A 19054-nucleotide genomic window follows, 5' to 3' on the forward strand; every position below is an offset into this window, starting at 1 on the left:
GACACAGACAAACCCCGTCTCGAAAAAGGAAAAAAAAAAAGGGGACACAGTTGGCTCTTGGTACAAAGTCCTCACAACTGAGGCACTTGAAATCTGAGCCCAAACTGGCTGTGGTGGAACACCTTTAATTCCAACACTCAGAGGCAGAGTCAAGAGGATTGTGGAGTCAGCCTGGCCATAAAACAAGAACCTGTCTCAATAATAATAACAAAAGCCTGTAAGCCAGAGTTTCATGCAGCGAACTTCAGCTCATGTCACAGAATCATGTGGGAGTCCTTTACTGACACCAGCTTGACACTTCAACTTCCAGTGGGAGGACTGAAACAAAACTTTTTTGCAAGCCCATAGATGTCTGGGGGCCCTTTAAAACCTGAACCTTTCTTGCTGCTTTCTGAAATCTTTCAGCCTGCCCTGGTATTTCAAGGGAGTGTTCCCTGGCTTTCTCAGGAGATCCTCTTCTGAACGCCTATCACAGCTGAGCACTTCTCTTATGGTCATTGCATTCCCATGGAGATACAGAGATGGAGAGAGAGAGAGAGAGAAAGAACCAGCTTTCAGATTCCCCAGGTTAGGTAGAGGGTAGTGGTGGGGAACAAGAGGTAAACTCTGCCTTGGAGAAGGGAGAATTGAGGTGTCCTCTGTGAAGGGACAGATAATAGCTCCAGGGAAGACAAGGAGTACCGAGCCAAGGGTGTAGTTTTGGTAGACTATCATGTTTGCTGGGGACTCACCATACAGCTTCTATCCTCTTGGAATAACACTGGTTTCAGTTCTTTGTTTTCTGGTAGCTAAAGTCATCTAGGGAGTCTGACTTCTTCCTAGCTCGGAGGTCATAAGTTTAGAAAGGAGGGTGTGCCTGAGCTCTAGATTGTACGAGTAGTTTGGGATAGATGGCTTCAGTGGTAAGTGCTTGTTGCAGAAGTGTGAGAATCCAGGTTCCATCTCTAATGCCCACACAGACAGCTGAACATGATGGCATGTTTGCTGTGAAGAGATGCCATGACCATGGCCACTCTTATAAAGGAAAATACTTAATTGAGCTTACAGTTCAGAGGTTTAGTCCATTATCACCGTGGTGGGAATGGTGGCCTGGAAGGCAGTCATGGTGCTGAGAAGTCTGCATCTATATCTACAGGCAGCAGGAGGAGAGTGAGACAAGGGGGCCTGGCTTGAGCATCTGAAATCTCAAAGTGACATACTTTCTCCAACAAGGCCACACCTCTTAATAGTGCCAGTCTTGATGGGCCTATGGAGGTCATTTTCATTCAAACCACCACAATGTTCTTACAATCCCAGTGTTGGAGAGACACAGATTGGGAACCCTTAGCTGGATGCTAGCTCAGCTTAGTCTAACCCAACAAGCCTCAGATCCTAGTGAGACACTAGGTCTCAAACAAGGTGCCTTAACCTAGTCCCTAAAAACTTCACTTCACCACCCTCACACAGAGCCAAGGGCCAGTTACCTGCTTTGCATCCAATTTCTCAATCCTCAGAACTGCCTCAGGTACTACAGTGAAGCTACAATAAAAGCACCTGGGCTCACACACAATGTAGCCTGGTGTCTGCCGACGTCTTCCCGGTGTGGTGCGCAGAAAATACAAAGAGATGTATCCCATTCCAGCCACAGGGCCAATGTGCGGCGGCTTCTAACTGCTCAAGTCAGCTTGTAGTCACACAGTGACATGCCAGAAGACAAAAGACCAAGGTACCGAGAACCTGGTGCCGACAGTAATACTGGTAAGTGTGCTGGGTGGTCAGGCAAGTCACCTCAGTTTGGAGCTTACTGAGCACGTGGTCACTTTAGATGTAGTTGTTCTGTTAAAAACTTTGGCGTCTTTGTGGCAAGACGTGCAGGCATTAGGCTCGCATCATCTACATAGCAACCAACATTGTCTCACAGCTTCCTCAGGTTGGGAACTGGGAGCAAGGCATTTGTGGTTTTGATTTAGGGTCTTTCAGAACATAAGGTCAAGATGTGAGACTAAGGCTGAACACATCTGCAGGCTTGCCTGGAGCTATAGGATCCACTCCAAGTTCAAGGGAAGCCTTACTTCCTCACTGTGTGGCCACCATGACTTATCTCTGCAAAAGCTAATTATACGATGGCAGGTTTTTGCCAAAGGAAACTTCAAGAAAAGGCAAACGTACAAGTCACCGTGTTTTGTGACCCACCTAAGACGACAAAGAGAATCAGGACTCCAGGAGTGAGCAAAGCGAGGTAGCATGCTTGTCATTTAAAAAAAAAAATCACACTTGGCATTGGGGTCAGAGACAAGCCCTTCTCAGTACCTGGAAGCCTTAGTGGAGGACAGATTCAGTTCTCTAGAAGGAACATGCTGAGTAGTGACAAAGGCTGGGTGTGGTGGAGCATGCCTGTAACTCCAGCATTGAGGAGGAAGCAAGTGGATCACAAATTCCAGAACGGCCTGTACATAGCAAGCTCAGGCCAGCAAGTGTTAGAGATGGCATGTCAATAGAGACAACCTGGCAGGTCCTGCAGGACTGGGAGACAAACATACTGTCGGTTTAGGAGGCTCGTAACATTGAACAGTGTAAAAGTACCCCAATGTGAACTTGGGTTAGGCACATACACAGTTCCGTGCACAGATGTGAAATGCAAGGCACTTGAGGCATGTCAAGCAGGGACAGTTCACACCTAGCAGCCCATGTGGGTCAGCTGCTGAGGAGCAGGCCTGGTGCCTTGTCTCTCTGGTGAAAGGCCTTCCCTCTGGTCCCCATAAGGGACTTAATAGTAGTAGGCTGGTATGGATTTTGTGGGTCCCCTATGTTATTAGGTCCTGAGCCAAAGGACCAGCTGCCACGGTGCACATCCTGTAGCCCCTCACCCCAAGTATAACTGGTGATGGGAGCCTGGCATCCACTTCAATGAACCTAGGAAGTATGTCTAGGGAAGCACCCTTGGGAGTTCAGATTCCCCCACTCTTTTCAGGGTAGAGGTAGTAAGGTGAGGTTCTTGGGTCTTGAGCAGCAATGCTAGTTATGGTCATGGCTTTGAGGGGGACTAGCAGCCAAGTATGAATTGATCTGTGGAACTGTCTCATTTAGGGTGCAGTGGACCTGAGGTTCTGGAAGCTTGGGTTTCTCTCCCTCAGCAGACTGCTTCCAGATAGAGGAATCCTTCCAGTCAATGTTGGGGCAGAGACATTATCTGTATTCCCTACAGTCTTCCCTGAAGAGAATGAGGAAAGGCCTGTCTGGGAAGATTCCAAGGGTTTCAAGGGTCAAAGCATGTTGATATGTTTGGATTCTGACCCATATGAGCCTCAGATGTAGCTATTCTCCCATTTTATGAATGAAGAACTCACACTTCAGACAGAGCAGTTGATCACTTTGGAGTATAGAAGACAGAAAGGACATGGCAGCTTTGTAAAGAGGCAGGACAGGAACTCAAGCACAGGTCAGAAACCTGGAAATAGGAACTGGCAGAAGCCAATGAGAGGTGCTAGTCTTGCTAGTCCAGCCCATGATTCTCTTCACTGTGTGCATTCTAACAAATTTTCAGTTAAAATTTTTTAATATGGTTCTATTGCCAAAATGGCTGACAGATTTAATGTAATTCTCATCAAAATTCCAAGGGCATTCTTCACAAAATAGAAAATGTATCCTAAAATTCATATAATATCATAAAAGATCCTGAGCAGAAACAGCAATGCTATTTGTATCATTAATTTTAAATTCTACTATAAGGCCATAGCAGTGAGGCCAGCATAGTAGTGGCACAAACAAGACTCATAGACTAGTAGAATAGAATGGAGGACCCAGAAATAAACCTCAAACAACTTGCTTGGCTTGCTCATTTAACCATCTGATTAAATCTCTTTCTGTCTCTCTGTGTATGAAGATCAGAAGATAACTTTGTCAAGTTGGTTGTCTTCTTTCACCTGTAGAGGAGTTCTGATCTTAGGTCACCTCGTTTGTGTAGCAAGCACTTTTACATGCTGAGCTATCGGGCCAGCACTGAGATCTGATTTTTGACAGAGGTGCTCAACACATGTGGACGAAGACAGCCTCTTCAACAAATGGTTTGTTGAAGCCAAAAGCCACTTCTGGGTTTGTATCTGAAGGAACCTACATCAGCCGTCAACAAAGACACGTGTATCTGCTTGTAGCACTGACCACTATGAGATACGGTGTTAGTTTAGAAGTCCATCAACAGATGAATGGATAAAGGAAATGCAGTAAATAAATACAGTGGGTACCATTCCGCTACAGAGAAGTACGGAACTATGTCCTTGGTAGGAAATTTGATAGAGAGCATGATGTTAACAGAAATAAGCTGGGGAGGGTTGGAGAGGTGGTTCAGTGGTTAAGAACACTGGCTACTCTTGCAGATGACCTGCATATATGTAGACAAACACATACATAGAAAAAAAAAAAAAGCCAGACTCAGACAACCTTTTTTTTTTTTTTTTTTTTTTTTTTTTTTTTTTTTTTTTTTTTATAAATGTAGAATAAAGAACGAAGAAGGGAGGAAATGAGAAAGGGAATGGGAGGAAATTTGTTGGTGGAGAAGGGGCCATGAGAAGGTAATAAGTGAGTACAATATATGAAAAGGCCATCTTGAACTCCAGTGTTTTTTATATAAAATATTGAGACTGGAATACTATTCAGCTATTAAAAACAAGGAAATCTTGAAATTTGCAGGTAAATGGATGGAACTGGGAAAGACTATCCTGAGCAAGATGGGAGCCTAGCACAGCTGTCCTCTTAGAGGCTCCACCCAGCAAAGGATCAAAACAGATGCTGAGACTCACAGCCAAAGATTGGGGGGAGCACAGGGAGCCTTGTGGAAGAGTTGGGGGAAGGATAGAAGGACACAGAAGGGACAGGAGCCAACTAACCTGGGCCCAAGGGGCCCTGCAGAGACTGAAGCACCAACCAAGGGCTATGCATGAACTGGATCTAGGCCCCTCTATACATACATACCCCACACACATATATACTTGGTCTTCTTGTGGGTTCCCTAGTAAGGGGAGTGGGTACTGTTTCTTACATGGACTCTGTTGCATGCTTTTTGATCACCTCCCCCTGGTGGGGCTGCCTTGGCAGGCCACGGTGGAAGAGGATGTGCTCAGTTTTGATGTGACTTGAAGTGCTTTCATGGGTTAGTGGGGGTGGGAGGCTTTCCTAAGGGCTAGGGGAGGGGGGAAGAGGAAGGGAAGATAGGGCCAGGAGAAGAGGATGGGGACTATAATTGGGATGTAAACTGAACAACTAAACAAAACAAATAAAGTTAAAAAAATTAAAAATGTCCCAGGTATTTGATACCACTGTTACTGTTCACAGGGCATATTCCCATCAGTGTACTCTATTTTACACCCTGTCCTGTTTATGTCTGAGCTGTGTGCTCTGAAGTCTGCCAGTGTTCCACAGCTGTGTCTCAGGTGCTAGCCTGGTTTGTTCACTGATGTTCTGTGCATTGCTGGCATTAACCAGTGGCTGCTCTCGGTGGTGCCTTGTTTTTATGCCAGAAGTTCTCCAGAACACTTTCCAAGTCTCTGTGGAGGAGCGTGCTAATGGACATTCCAGACTGCACAGGACAGAGCCTGAAAAAAGGGTCCCGGGAAGTTTTAGCTAGGCTCCTAGGTAACATGCAGATCCTCATACCATCGCCAGCTGAAATGTTGGTTTGCATGGGATGTGAGAACAACACATCTGTTGAAGCTAACTTGTGATGGCTCACAGAGGCAGACAATGTAGAGAAGAGTGGGTAAGTGCAGTGGAGGAGGCTGGAAGCACTGGCTATGAGTGATGGTCTGCCTAGCAAGAAATTACAGGGAAGAGACTCTAAGGCAGTCCAGCTTTGCCTGCTGGAGAAAGGACACAGATGAAGACCAGAGCTACAAGGATGTAGTTGAAAATAATGCTCCTCTGTACCTCTAATGGCATGCAGAGCCACGACAGATCGACATTGAGGATAGCATTCCAGGTGGGCAACCCAACCTAGAATTACCTAAGTTGTAATTTCTGATTTTTTTTTCAAGACAGGGTTTCTCTGTGTAGCCTTGCACTATAGGCAAGACCCCCTCCGTGTCATTTAATCCCTGGCACATTTCCTGGAATCACTTAAAATCCCTTCCATTGGCACAGATTCCTAGTTAGCCCTCTGGGGGAAGGGAGACAACATATGCCCCACAAGACTCACTTTGTAGACCAGACTGGCATGAACTAAAATCGATCCGACTGCCTCTGCCTCCCTGAGTACTGGCATTAAAGACATGCACCATCACGCCCATCTCATTTCTGGTATCATTCAGATCTAAGTACTGGTTGGAGGGCACTGTGGGTACAGTTGGGGCATCTAGAACTGGTATCAATCCTCTGGAAGACCACAAAGGTGTCTTGACAAATAAATGAGAAGCCTAAGTGAGTTTGTGATGACAAACTTGAAAGTAGTCTTGGCAGGAACAAGTTGAGAGCGATTCTGCTGTTGAAAAGCACTGTGTGGACGTCTTCAGGTACAGGCTCTCTGGATGGTGGCACCTGGGCCAGAGAGAGCAAAGATGAATGGGATACATGGGGTTCTTGGCCATGCCACCTGATGGGGCTTAAACTCAGACAGCAACCCCACCCCCCAGGCGCTCATTATGTTTTAAATCTGAAAGTCTCTCTCACCTCCAAAGCTCAGATTGGAACCAGTGTATGGTGCTATATTTAAGGCTATGGAGCTTTTAGGAGATGGGACCTGGCTGGCCTTCCAGCTATATTTGTCTCTGCTGTCTAGTACTAAGGAATCTCAGCAAGTGTGACCCCCCTGTCCCCTAGACATATGCTGCCACTGACCACGCCTTTCTTGATACCACTCCTTCCCTGCCACTATGGCCTAAGACAACAGCTAAAGCAAATTGTTATTTGTTTCTGTCCGATACTGTTACAGCAATGAGAATAGTAACATCTCTCTTCTGCAAGGTGTCACTGCAGTTGTCCCCTCTGCCCCGCGCTGTTGTGAGAAATGGTTCTCACTCTTGAATAGTGTAGAGCCTCAGGCAGTACTGTGATGGGCATTGTGCAGATAAGCTGTCAAAGGAGATGTGACCCTGAGTCCTGGTCTCATTTGGGGTGTATGAGACATTTGGTGACTGGTAGTACTCATCTGTTTCCTGTAATCACATGTGGAGCTGGCTGTGACTGGGCCTGGTGGTGGGTTGGGACAAAAGGTATGCTGCAGCACACTGCAGTGTTGGAGGCTTCAGAGTACCAACTGCTGCCTACGCTGACCTTGTCATCAGCTTCTCTCTCAGCACCCATGACAGGTGGCTCCACTTGACACCCTGTGAACATGGACCTTTCCTTTGTTAGCTGAGGCATCTACTCCACAGCTTGCCATGCTTTAGTTCAGTCTCCACATCCCTGTTAATCCCTGTTACTCACGCTTCTCTTGAACTCTGGTTTTGGAGGCCTGGGTACCCCAGGGCTAAGAGGCAGAGGTATGGTCAGAGTCACAGAGATCAAAGTCCAGTACAAGGGTGACAAACATCCTTTTAAGGGTCCTGAAGGTCTGAGAGAGGAGTTGAGAAGAACAAGGGGCCACCTATTGGCCCTGTCACCTCAGCCTCCAGGATAGGTTCCCACCTCCTCTGGGGTCTGTCTATTGAGACAGACTATGACAAAGACTCTGTAACCAGTTCTCATCTCTGCCAGCCCTACCTCTAGCAGCTGGCTGGGTTTAGAAAACAGGGTAGTGATAAATAGGAAGGGAGGTCAGGTCTGCAGAATGGAGATTTAATGGACAGTCACCATGGTTCCTGCTGCAGTGGTCCCAGGCTGAAGCCCAAGCCTGGTGTCTCTCCCAGCAAGCAGGTTACAGAGAGCACCGATGGTACCAAGGTAGCCACAGAGACAGACCATCCTTCTCTGTACCTCTGGGGCCTGGACTGCAGAAACTGAGGCTTGAGAGTTCCATCCTCTCCTTCTGTCCTCTGCCCTCATGCTGATGAAATGCCCGTGTCCTTGCCCCTCTTCCCTCTGTCCTTGAAGCAAGGTTTCTAGCCCAGGGGCCAGACACTGGGTTCTGCAGGGAAGCACACTTCCAGGACCGTACATCCTGGGCCTCTGGCACATGTAAGGCACATTGTGGTTGTTGCTGTGAGACTGCTGGGGTCACTGTCCCCAAGGCAGTGTTCAGCAGATGCTGGCTTCCAGGGTGAGGCATGGCTGTCAGTGTTGAGACAGGAGGCATGGTGGGTATAGGCCAGCCCTGGGGCCTGCAGTGCAAGAGAGCAGGGACAGAGTAGGCTCTGGTACATGGGCCTCAATGGACACAAGATCCTTTTCCCCATGCCCCTGGCCTGGTGCCAATGGGAGGGGCTTATGGTCCCGGGCAGAGCTCGTGGCCAGAGCCAAGGCGCAGTCATGGCGGCCCGGACCACAAAAGGCACAATTGTGGTGTCTGGGAGGTCGAGGGTCAGTCACCATCAAGGCTAGGCAGAAACATTGACGTCCCTGAGAGAGATGGTGCTGCTGGGGGCCTCATCCCCAAGCAGCAGGGCTGGCGAGTCTGGGTTCGCATCTGCCTCAGCACTGCCCAGCTCTGTGCTGGGCTCTGCAATGGCTTCAGCACTGGGGCCTAGCCCCTGGGACAGGATCTGCTGGATGGTTCTGCGCAGGTTGGGATGCAGCCGGGCCTGTGTCTGGTAGAAGACCTCGAGTGCGAAGGACTTGAGGGCCCCAGTGCAGAGGTCCTCATACAGCGGGATGGTGTACATTCGCGACATCTGCAGAAGGTACCCGGTCACACCAGCAGGCTCCCTGTGCACCTCCCCCCACCCAGAGCCAGGCGCACCCCCAAATGTTCAGGAGGGCTTTGGCTGGACTCACATGCTACAGTGCCCTCACCAGTCTCACCTTCACCCCTCCCTCTAGGCTGTCTCAGAGTTTGGGCTGCAAGGGCTGGGCAAGGGATGGGAAGGCTGGCCTCTGCCTGAGAAGCTTGAATGGGCCCTGTACCCAGACCTGGAAGGGGATACCGATAGGCCTAAAGCCCAGCTAGCTCAAGGCTAATGCCAGCGGAGACCCCTGGACTCTGGTACCCAATTTTTCCCTCTGTGGTGGAGTTCATGCCTCCCTCTGACTAGTCTTGCAATCTTCTCCCATCTCACCTGTACTCTGACCCCTCTGCTATCACTTTGGGCCTGATGGCTTCCATTCCTCTCTCCAGAACATGCCTGGCCTGCCTGAGTGGAAAGTCTGATGGCTGAGATGGGCCACTGAGGAGAGGCTATCCCCCCAGGTCATGCCCCAGCATGTAGCTGCACCTGGCTTTCCAGGAAACGGCGGACCCTGTGAAGGTCAGGATAGTAGTCATTGCGGACGACGATCTGCAGCCAGCGGATTCGGATCTCAGCGTTCATGGAGTCCAGCAGGGACGAGTAGCACTTGGACAGGCTCATCACCACCTCTGTGGGGTGGTGGGCAGGTCAGGGCTGGGCTGGAGCCACATCCCTTTCCCAGGCTACCCTGTTGGCTGTGGGACCCACCCTGGGGCAACGGGGATCCATCCAGCAGCCGGTCCAGGAAGAGTGCTGTCTGGAAGGTCCGCCACTTGGAGATGTCAATGGCACTGGCTGAAGCTGCTGCCTGCTCCAGGGGCTCTGCAGTCCACAGCTGGAAGAGGGCCTCTACAGGCCGGGTTAGGCTGGACCCCTGAGACAGGTCTGGCTCAGCCAGTGGTGGGCCTGTGGCATTGAGCCAGCGCTCGAACTCCAGCCCTGTAGGAAGACCAGGCCTGGGGTCCCTGCCTGGGCTGGGGAGGGGCCACCAGAGCAGACTGCCAGGGAGACTCCAAGCCCAGAGGGTATCCCTTGGAGGGTGGTCTCTTCTAGAGAGACCAGAGTCCTCAAAGAATATAAGCAATTCCCCAGAAGTTTGTGCCTTCCCCATAGGAGGGGGCTCCTATGCAGGATACAGGGAGAGACCACGAAGCTTGGTCAGTGGCCAAGGGGCCTCCACTCACTACATGCCTGTCCTGTATACAAAACTAGGGCAGAGGAGGCTCTGCACTGCACTGTTAATGAGGCACATGGTCTCTGAGGACCACCCCCAACCCACAGAACACTCATATACCTTCTAAACTTTAGGGTCACCATTCTTAGACTTTGAAGCCCTCTCACAAACTCATTTTTTTTCTATGGATATCAAGCTACTCCCATGCTTACATTGGTCCCCAAGCCCTCAGATCCCTCAGGAGACCTCTATTAGGCACAAGCAGGGTCCCAGGGCAAATCCCACCACCTTGCTGAGCATCCTCTAGGGACTTTGCATGTCTCTTTCCACAACCCTTTCCCGCTGGCTGCTTAGCTTAGCCTGCTTAGTCTAGGGCCATCTCCTCCAGGGAGCCCCCGCCCCCTCTCCCTGCCATGATTCTTTAGACTGGGAGGTACAGACTCCTCTTTACTCTCATGGCATCCTGACCTAGAGCCTACACAGAGCAGAAGGGGTTGACAAGCTTTTCTCCAGCCACTGCTGCCATTTTATTCCCAGCCCTTGAGCCTGCAAGCAAGGTTGGTGGCCTCACCTGCCCGGCAGTCCACGCTCTGCTCCTTTAGCTCAGGAAAGAAGCTCAAGAAGGAGTCCAGCAGGTCCTGGGCCACCACACTCGTGAATTTGTATTTCTCCACATAGGCCTGTGAGATGAGGGGCATGGCCTTAGCAGGTATGGAAGGCTGGGGATGGTTAGCTCTGGCAGAGTGGGGCTGGCACACTGGGACATCTTCTAAAGATGTACATCACAGTCCAGGTGGCCCATAGGCCCTGCTGAAAGGGTAGAAGGAGGGATAGTACCTCAGCAGGCCAGGTCCCACTCTGGTCCCCAGGTCCCCTCTCCCCAGAGGACAACTCTGCCAGCTGGAAGAAGTTGTGGACAAGAGGTGGTCAGACCCACGTGCTTACTCGAAGAAAGTCGTCAAAGCGCTGAGGCTCTCCGCAGAGCTGGGACAGGTAGTACACGAAGCAGTAGCCCTTCTCATAGGTGAACAGGTTCATCAGATGGCTGGGGTTCACTCCTGCGGGGACACCGAGGATGCAGCTGTGTCCTGCATGCTGAAGCTGGGGCAGTAGCTAGCTGAGGAGCGGGCAAGCGGGAGGGCCACAGTCCTTTGCGTGAGTATCAACATCCTGGTACACAGTGATGGAGCTTGCTCTGCACCATGGCAACCAGTGCTCAGCCCCTGCTGGACTGTGGCAGGCAGAGGCACCTAAGAGCTCTTCCCTGGGGCCTATGGACACCCAGCCTGGACTTGGAAGGGATTCAAGCATGGTGAGGTGGAGAAGCCCTAGCAGGGCAAGTAAACAGCAGGAAGGATGCCTGGGGATGCCACACGTGGGTTCCTAGGGGTAAGCCTGGGGTAGAGAATACCTGGTTCTAGCTTGACCTGCAGCTTGCTAACCGGGCTGTCCTCCCCAAGAAGCCGCATCTGCCTGTGCAGGGCATCCAGGCGGAAGGCTGTCTCCAGGCAGGTGAAGGCAGCCCCTGAGTGGAGTCAGAATAGAGAAAAGGTAGAGGTCAGGGAGGCTGGAGCACCTACAGCAGGGTTGCCCCTCTCTGCCCACCACCTAGCCCCAGAGACTGCTAGACACTGTCAAAGCTGGAGGCTAGGCAGGGCTCTATGCCCCTTGCAAGTGGTGCCTAAGAAGGCCCACGGCTACTCTACCCCTGCCGTAGCTGCCCCAGACAATACCATAGGTCTCCGTGGTGATGCGGCGTTGTGCGTAGGTGGCTAGGCCCTCGCTCAGCCACATCTCCTCCCAGGTGGCATTGGTGACAGCGTTGCCGAACCAGCTGTGGGCTACCTCGTGGATGACGTCTATCACCAGGAACTCATCACTCTCAAGGATGGAGGAGATGATGAAGGTGAGGCAAGGATTCTCCATAGCCACAATGGGGAAGGAGGGTGGCAGGAAAACGATGTCATATCTGTGCCCACAGGTGCAGGGTGAGGAAGGGCTCTGACCACGACTCACCAAACCCACAGCTACTCTCTCCACCTGGGATGGCAGCCCAGCCCTGCAGTATTACTCCCTTCCCAGTAGACAGAGGACAGGGAACACGGGGTCAGACAAGGAGTTCCCAGTTTAGCCCTCTTCTTTCTTTGAGGGAAAGAGTATAGCCAGCCAGGAAGAGCGGAGGACAGGACATACCTGCCCCACATGTACGGCCCGTATAAGCGTTCTGCTGCACTCAGCCACTCTTCCACAGCACCTGAGAGCTTGCTGGTGGCCGTGGGCAGGAGGCATGGCTCAGCCCACACACGGCTCCTGTCACAGGTAGAGGAGGTGGGCCGAGGCTGAAGAGTCTAGACCTTACTCACCCCACTGGATCCCTCCCTCAGCCTTGTCGGGCCCTGCTTCCTGGATGTGGCTCTTCCCACAACAGGTAGGGGAACTGCATAACAAAGCCAAGGTGTATTCAGATCCTTTTGTCCATGAACTGAAGGAACTGGTAAGGACAGGAGGGGACAGCTGGTTGTGTGGTAGCCCCAGACTGATGACAGGCAGGGCACTGGGATGGGTTCCTTAGTTCTATGTCTGAAGACAGTGAGTGAGGAGGCATGTGCATGGGCTGGCATCTTCTGGTGTCTTCCTGAGGCCCAGTCACCCAGAACAGTGCAGCAGCATGCAGAGGGGACCTACCTAGGTCCAATGTCTGCTGGCTTGAGGTCTCCGGCCACAAGGGCTACGAGGTAGGCAGGTACAGGGTGCTCCATGTGGAAATGGTAGACGCCTTCCTCCTCTACGTACATGCTCCGAGTTGCACTCATCAGCACCTGTACCCCTAATGGGGCCTGCAATGGGCTAGGCTGAGGATTGGCAGTCTACTGGGATACAACCACCTCCCAGGAAAGGGAACCACACTTTTAAGGGATGACTTATCCCTAATAAGGGATTCCACAATTCATCTCAGAGGCCTCCTCATCTGTGACAGGGGACCCATGGTCCCATCAGGGAGTCTTCCATCTCCAGGGGGTGGGGCACTACAATGCAGGTTGGGGGAACTCTATATCCATGAGGAAGCCCTCAGATTCTTAGCCTCACAGGTTGGGGCAAGGAACCATGTCCCCTCTAGAGGATCACACACTGGAACCCTAATCTGCTCCAGTTAGAGGTTGCCATGCTTTGGCTGTAACTCAAGAACCTCCACCAGGTTCCTGCCTTCCTCAGTGCCATACCCTGGTCCCTCCACCTGACCTCCGTAAGGCCTGTCTTTGACTTCTCTGCAGGATTGTCTCACTAAGACAATGGCCTTTAGCAGCCTGGATCCCAGTCTAGGCAGGAAGAGTACAAAGGAGGTGGGCCAGAGCCTGTGCAGGCCTACAGTAAACTCCAGCCTCTTACAGTGTCTGAAGGAGGCAGGAACAGCCCCAAGCGAGATCCTGACCTTGACAACAGCCGAGTAGGTGCACTTGACGGCAGGTGTATCGAAGCAGGGGAAGAAGGAGCGGTTGCACACAGAGTGGCCCTGGGTGAACACGAAAGGCTTGGCATTGCCATAGGTCAGCTCTGGGTCCAGCCACCAGATCTGTGGGCAAGGTGAAACATAAGCAGATGCTGTCACCTGGTCCAGTGCGCTAGGTCTAGAGCCTGGCGACAATGGGTGCTGGGAAGGGCCCTGCCTGTGTTTGTTACAGGCCCACATCTGCTCCTGCAGCCTTCACCTGCCCACCTGGTACACTCACTCCTTTCCCTGGCAGGGACTGTCAATCCAGTTTGTGTGCGCCAGACACCAGCCTTGTTCCCAAACAGGAGGTCTGGGGCAGGCCCACAATAAAGGAAAAGAGGAAAACGCCCACTGTGGTATTAGCTGAAATTCTAGAGGGAAACTGAGGAATGGCCAGAACCTGGGTTTGAATCCCCACGGGCTGATAGCCAATCTCTTCTTAGCAGGGAAACAAGGGAAACCAGTGCTCCCTTACATTGGTATAGAGGAAGTCAGCCCAGTGCTGGTAAACCTGCAGCTAGGTTTACCTAGCTAGAGGTGGGGCTAGAGTGGAGGCTTGATAAGCTCTGATATGGCAGGAGTGTCAAGGGGAGATCCTCTGAGGCTAGTGCCTGGGGGGTGACTGCAGCAAAGAGTGATCCCCAGTAACTGCTGCCCCCCTCCTCCCCCTCCCACTCTTCTGCCACCTGGCCTCTCAGGGCCAAGGTCACTGGCTTAGCCAAACCTCCTTCCTAGCCATCGCTGTTGAGGCATTCTGAATCTTCAGCTGTCCAGGCCAGGTCCCACCCCCACTGAGGAGCTCCAGCTACAAAGCAATGTCTGTCCCCACACTGCCCTCTGCTAGGACGACAGGAATGAAACAAAGTGAATTTTTCATTTTGGTGATCAAGGGCACGTGGGTCCTTTCAGGGGACATAGATAGGAAACACCCCCAACACAACTCTATGAATGGACAAGTGTGTGCAGTCAAGGCTGACTGTCATCATGGGGGACAGAGCCCATAATGACATCTCCTAGACCCCAGATAAGGGATCATGACGTGTGTGGCGAAGTTGCCCGCCCCACAGACCTCAGACCTGTGTGTGGGGAGGGAGCTATTCATCCAATAGCTCCCAGACCCAGAGCGGAATGTCTGCTTTCAGACCCCAGAGCTGTGTGGGAATGCTTGTCCCTATAGACCCCAGACCTTGGGGACTGTGCCACAGACCCCAAGATCTGGGGTGCTGTCTGCATATAGACCCTAGAGGTGCCTTTCCTAAAGACTTAAGACCTGGGGAGTAACACCTTGCCCCACAGACCTGGGGGTATGCCTGCTCCACAGACCCAGACCTGAGGGAGACTCCTACCTCAACAGACCCAGAGACTGATGCCTGTCCCACAGATTCCACACCCAGGAGGCTACCTATCAATAGGTCACAAACTTGAGTGGGTTGCTTGTCATATGGACCTAGTCAGGCCTCTGCCAGCATTCATGGGCCCCTTCCTATCACTGTCTTCTCTCCATAGCAAACCTGCAAATGTGCCTTTCTGTTTTGCTGGAGAGCTAGCTCCAAAATGCAACCTCCAGAAACCTGGGACCCATGGACCTGAATGGAGGAGTGTCCCTGTGGTAGAACCTGTGGCCAGTGGGGTCTCGGTCTGTTCTGGGAGGACAGGCTCCCAAAGGCCCTTCAATCTCTACATTCTTCTTTTACACCAGCTACGCTTATTCCATTGAACCCTCAGGCTCTGCCTACTTCTTACCCTATAGCTCCACAACCATGCCTTGGCTCCAGGGCTCAAGGGTGGGCTGCCTTTCCAGACACCAATAATACTACCCTAGGGGGAGGGGCTAGGCTTGGCCCTGCCTCAGAGGTGGGAGTCCTCTACTCCAGAGCAAAGCAGCTGATGGTCCCAGTGTATAAGAAATAGGTTAGCTAACTTCAGATTCTGTAGGGCGGGCAGGGGGGAAGATGTTCTTGCTGGGGTGGGAATGAAGGGCTGGGGTGCGGAGAAGCCCTAGAATCCACACCTCTAAACTGCTGCTTCTGGAGTTGGAGCCACTGTCAGGGCCTTCTGGAAAATCTAAATGGCTCCTGCTGCGTCCTCCCTAGGCACAGGGCAGACAGGGATGTGAGTTCTGAGCTGCTCAGGGGACATGTGCAACATAAAGTGCCTGGGGTTAGAGGTCAATCTGCTTCCATGGCTGTGGGTCAGCTTTTGTTACCCTGGAGCCACCCAGGCTATGAGGACCATGCAGCTTTTCCCTGTCTGGAGCAACCACAGTCCCATCACCAGGCTGCCCTTGTCCACTGGCCTTGTCTATTGCAGCCAATAAAGGTTCCATTTCTACCACTCTGCTGTCAATGGACAGAGCAAACACACGGCACACATTCAGAAGTGGAGGCCAGGAAGCAGCTCACTCCTCAGTTTTCATCTGGCATGCTAAGGAGCAGGCCTAACACCTGCAGAGGCCCCCCACTACCATAGCAGGTAAGGGATTGAGCCCCATAGTCCAGCACATAGCAGGGACTCTGGGAAAAGGTGGCTGACCCCAGTCAAGACTCGTGAGAAGGGTGCAGGAAGCCTGTGTGATGTGAATCCCATCTGGCCTTTTCCTGCCCAGATGTCACTTTGTTACTCTGTGGCTCCTGGCCTGTTCATTTGGGCTCCCCGGGCAGTGGCAGATGGACTTTCCAAGGGCCCTGTGGAGCTGCCTGTGCATTAGGTATCCATGGTAGATGTCACATGAGCACTCTCTACTACCGGGGGAGCTGGAGGGAGGCATCAAGCTTCAGGAGCCAAAGGTCCTGCTCCATTCTGCAAACCCATTGGCTGCCACAGGATTAGCCCTATGCCCTTTGCTTTTCCATCAGGGCCTGTAGGATGGTGGGTGCGCTATGCTGAAGGCCTCAGCAGGGAGCCCTGTGTGTCTACTGGGAGGCGGGGCACATTTGCCCCAGCATGTCACAGCTCAGGGAGTCCAAAGCCTAACCTCACGGCCTACAGGGCCTCTCTGTCACCCACTGTTCCTCCTTCCACCTCCAGAGAACAGACCCGGGTGTCCTCAAGCCCTCCGAAGGCCCAGATCACAGGGTGGCCCTCCCAGAACACTCCTCATTGCAGGGACTCCTGCAACTGGTTTAGCAGGACCCCACCAGAAGCTGCTCTTGTGTCTAGATAGGGGCATAACACCTGACGGGAAGTCCCCCCACCCCCACCCCGAGAAACATGCTGTTGAGTATCAACAATGTCCACCGGGCCTGGGCCTGGGAATCCACTCAATGGTCCCAAGAACTAGTCGGCAACATCTGGGAATAACCGCAGCCACCGAGGGAGGCCTCGGGTCAGGTTGCCCCTCATTCTCGGTAAGTGTCCCAGAAGCAGCGTGCAGATTAACATCCTCTAACCCAGCAGTGAACCAAGAGATATTTGCAGAGCCCCGCTGGCCACTTAAAGACCCGGTGCCCACCCGGGTAGTACTCACGGCGGGGGCGTCGGTCGAGGTGTAGCGCAGTATGATCTGGAAGGGCTGGTGCGCCAGCAGCTCGGGAGGCAGTGTGACGGTCAGCGAGGAGCCATAGTCGGTGAACGGGTCCAGCCTGAAGGCCAGCGGGCAGATGGCGGACTCTGCGCCCGGCGCATCGGCGAAGGCGGGCAGCGGGGGACCCAACTCTGGGGCAGGGAAGGCGAAGGTGCAGGGCGACTCGGAGGCGGCAGAGGCGCGGCGGAAAGAGACCGAGTGCAGGCGCAAGGCCGGGTGCGCGTCGAGCACGAGCGCGCGGGCCGAGGGCCGCAGCGCGCACAGTTCCAGCACCAGGCAGCCGGCCAGCTCACGCGCCTCCGGCCGCAGCTCCAGGCCCAGCTGCAGGTGGCGGAGGCGGAAAAGCTGCGCGCTGGAGGCCGAGGCAACGTCCAGGGCGGGCGGCGGCTCCGGCGGCGGGCGGGCGGGCGCGCCTTCGGCTCCGGGCGCCTTGCGGCAGCAGCACTGCGCCGCCATGGCCACCGGCGCTAAGTGAAATCCATGGGCGGCGCCCGCTGAGGGCCGCGGGCGGTGGGCGAGAGGCCCGGACGGCGGTGCGGCTGGCGGTGGCGGTGGCGGTGGCGGTGGCGGCGGCGGTGGCGGTGGCGGCGGCGGTGGCGGCGGCGGGACGCGGGCACAACAGGAAGTCGCGCCGGGAGCCGCCCGGCCCGGCCCCGCGCCGTGCACCGCCCCGCTCCGGCTGGGCTCGGCAGCCGCCGGGGGCGCTGTGTGCGGTCCCGGGTCTGTGCGCCGAGGCGGCGTGAGCGGCGGAGCAGAACGAGAGGCAGGACACCCTGAAAGGCTGTGCGTCCTCAGCCTGCGCTCTGCAGCAAAGGCTTATCGCTCAGCTTTGGAGGCGGGACCGTCACTTTCCCAGGGACGCCGGTGACACCTCAGCCTCCGGTCCTCAGACTTCGGGAATGATCCTTGCAGTTCTCCTGACGCGATTCCATTTGAGTCCTCCAGTTGGCCTGTGCCGTAGCCGTGGGTGCAAAGCTTTTTTGGGAAAACGCACGGCTGTCGAGTACAAATCCCGTACAGTTGTGGCCATTTAGATTCAAATGAAGCATCAGGAGAAGCTGTCAGTTGCGCTGGCTATGTTTTATGGTCCGTTTTGTTTTGTTGCCGTCGAGGTGCGTGTGAAATGAAGATACACTGATGATGCCGTTCTGTGTCGAGGCTCCAATATGAGGGTCGCAGGACTGCGGGGGCATTTTAGGCGAGCTCTCCAAGGCTGCTCAAAGCTTGAGCTGTCCAGGACCAGGACCAACACAAGGTGTGGACAGAGGTGTCCTGCTACCTATCGGCAGGAACGGATTCGAGGAAGAGGGCTTTTAGGGTTGAGGGAATATTCAAGAGAGACACACTTCTGTCTCCTGCTCTGATAGCGGTGTGATTGTAGTGTCACTTCTGGGGAGTGCCCGGCTGTCAGGACTCAGTCTCCGGAAACGTCAGTCAAGTGGTCCAGACTTCCTTCCACCGGCTACGGGTGCAGCCTGAACGCTGAAGCATGGCTTCCTTTAAGCAGAGCCCTCAGATCTCCATGTATCCTCTTAGCCGTACACAGGATCCCTTGTGGAACCCTTATTTCAGACTGCAGGCACTCCAAGGTTCACGCTATCATGCAGAGGCAAGGATTGGAGGGAGGAAGACCGGACTTGATGGAAAACACTCTGCCACTCAGGAGGCAGAAACAAAAAGCATCAGAAGTTCCCAGTCATCCTTGGCTGCATATGTAGTGTGTGAGGCCAACCTGGGTTACTGAAATCCTGGCTACAAAAAGAGTAAAGGGACCTCGAGTTAAGGTTAGCGCTACTTTCAGGTGTCCAGGGGCCTGTCCACCAGATTGTCTACACAGGCATCCTCAGTTCAATTGCACTGTCCTGTTGTCCTAGGTCCCCTCCCTTTTTTCCTTGATGTAGAGTGTAAAGTTCTCCCAACCCCGTCTCTCCAAATGTACCAGCAGAGGTTGGGGTCTTATTCCTCCTGTCCTGGTGATACTCCCTTTTGCAAACAGAAGGCATGGTATGAGGCAGCCTTGATCCAGCTATTCCACTTCTAAAGGTGGGCTGGGTGTGCCTCCACCACATATTTACATA

At 53.1% G+C, this 19054-nt stretch overlaps 2 protein-coding genes across 2 annotated transcripts in view; one reads left to right on the plus strand and one right to left on the minus strand.

Annotated features, from left to right (window-relative positions):
• Positions 1 to 4581: 4581 nt before the first annotated feature.
• Rnpepl1 (arginyl aminopeptidase like 1) lies at positions 4582 to 17592 on the minus strand. Its single transcript, XM_055617061.1, has 11 exons — positions 16920 to 17592; positions 13394 to 13534; positions 12649 to 12800; positions 12157 to 12273; positions 11697 to 11932; positions 11375 to 11488; positions 10909 to 11021; positions 10535 to 10643; positions 9498 to 9728; positions 9276 to 9418; positions 4582 to 8735 (listed from the first exon to the last, which is right to left on the minus strand). Exons 1-11 carry the CDS (start codon positions 17430 to 17432, stop codon positions 8442 to 8444), a joined length of 2163 nt encoding a protein of 720 aa, XP_055473036.1. The 5' UTR covers positions 17433 to 17592; the 3' UTR covers positions 4582 to 8441.
• Positions 16793 to 19054, plus strand: part of Ankmy1 (ankyrin repeat and MYND domain containing 1) — a 53110-nt gene continuing 50848 nt past the window's right edge. Inside the window, exon 1 of the mRNA XM_055617058.1 lies at positions 16793 to 16800. The gene's annotated coding sequence lies outside the window, so the exon portion shown is untranslated. The remainder of the gene's footprint in view (positions 16801 to 19054) is intronic.

The sequence above is a fragment of the Psammomys obesus genome, unplaced genomic scaffold (assembly GCF_907164565.1).
Source record: "Psammomys obesus unplaced genomic scaffold, mPsaObe1.curated_primary_1811, whole genome shotgun sequence".
Classification (NCBI taxonomy): domain Eukaryota; kingdom Metazoa; phylum Chordata; class Mammalia; order Rodentia; family Muridae; genus Psammomys; species Psammomys obesus.

Coding starts and splice junctions, on each gene's coding strand:
- Rnpepl1 (XM_055617061.1), bottom strand. CDS start 17,432: ATGGCGGCGCAGTGCTGCTGCCGCAAGGCGCCCGGAGCCGAAGGCGCG. Junction 10,644..10,908: donor GCTTTGACGACTTTCTTCGA/GTAAGCACGTGG, acceptor CTCATCTCACAG/GCCTATGTGGAGAAATACAA. Junction 9,729..10,534: donor GAGCGTGGACTGCCGGGCAG/GTGAGGCCACCA, acceptor GTCTTCCTACAG/GGCTGGAGTTCGAGCGCTGG.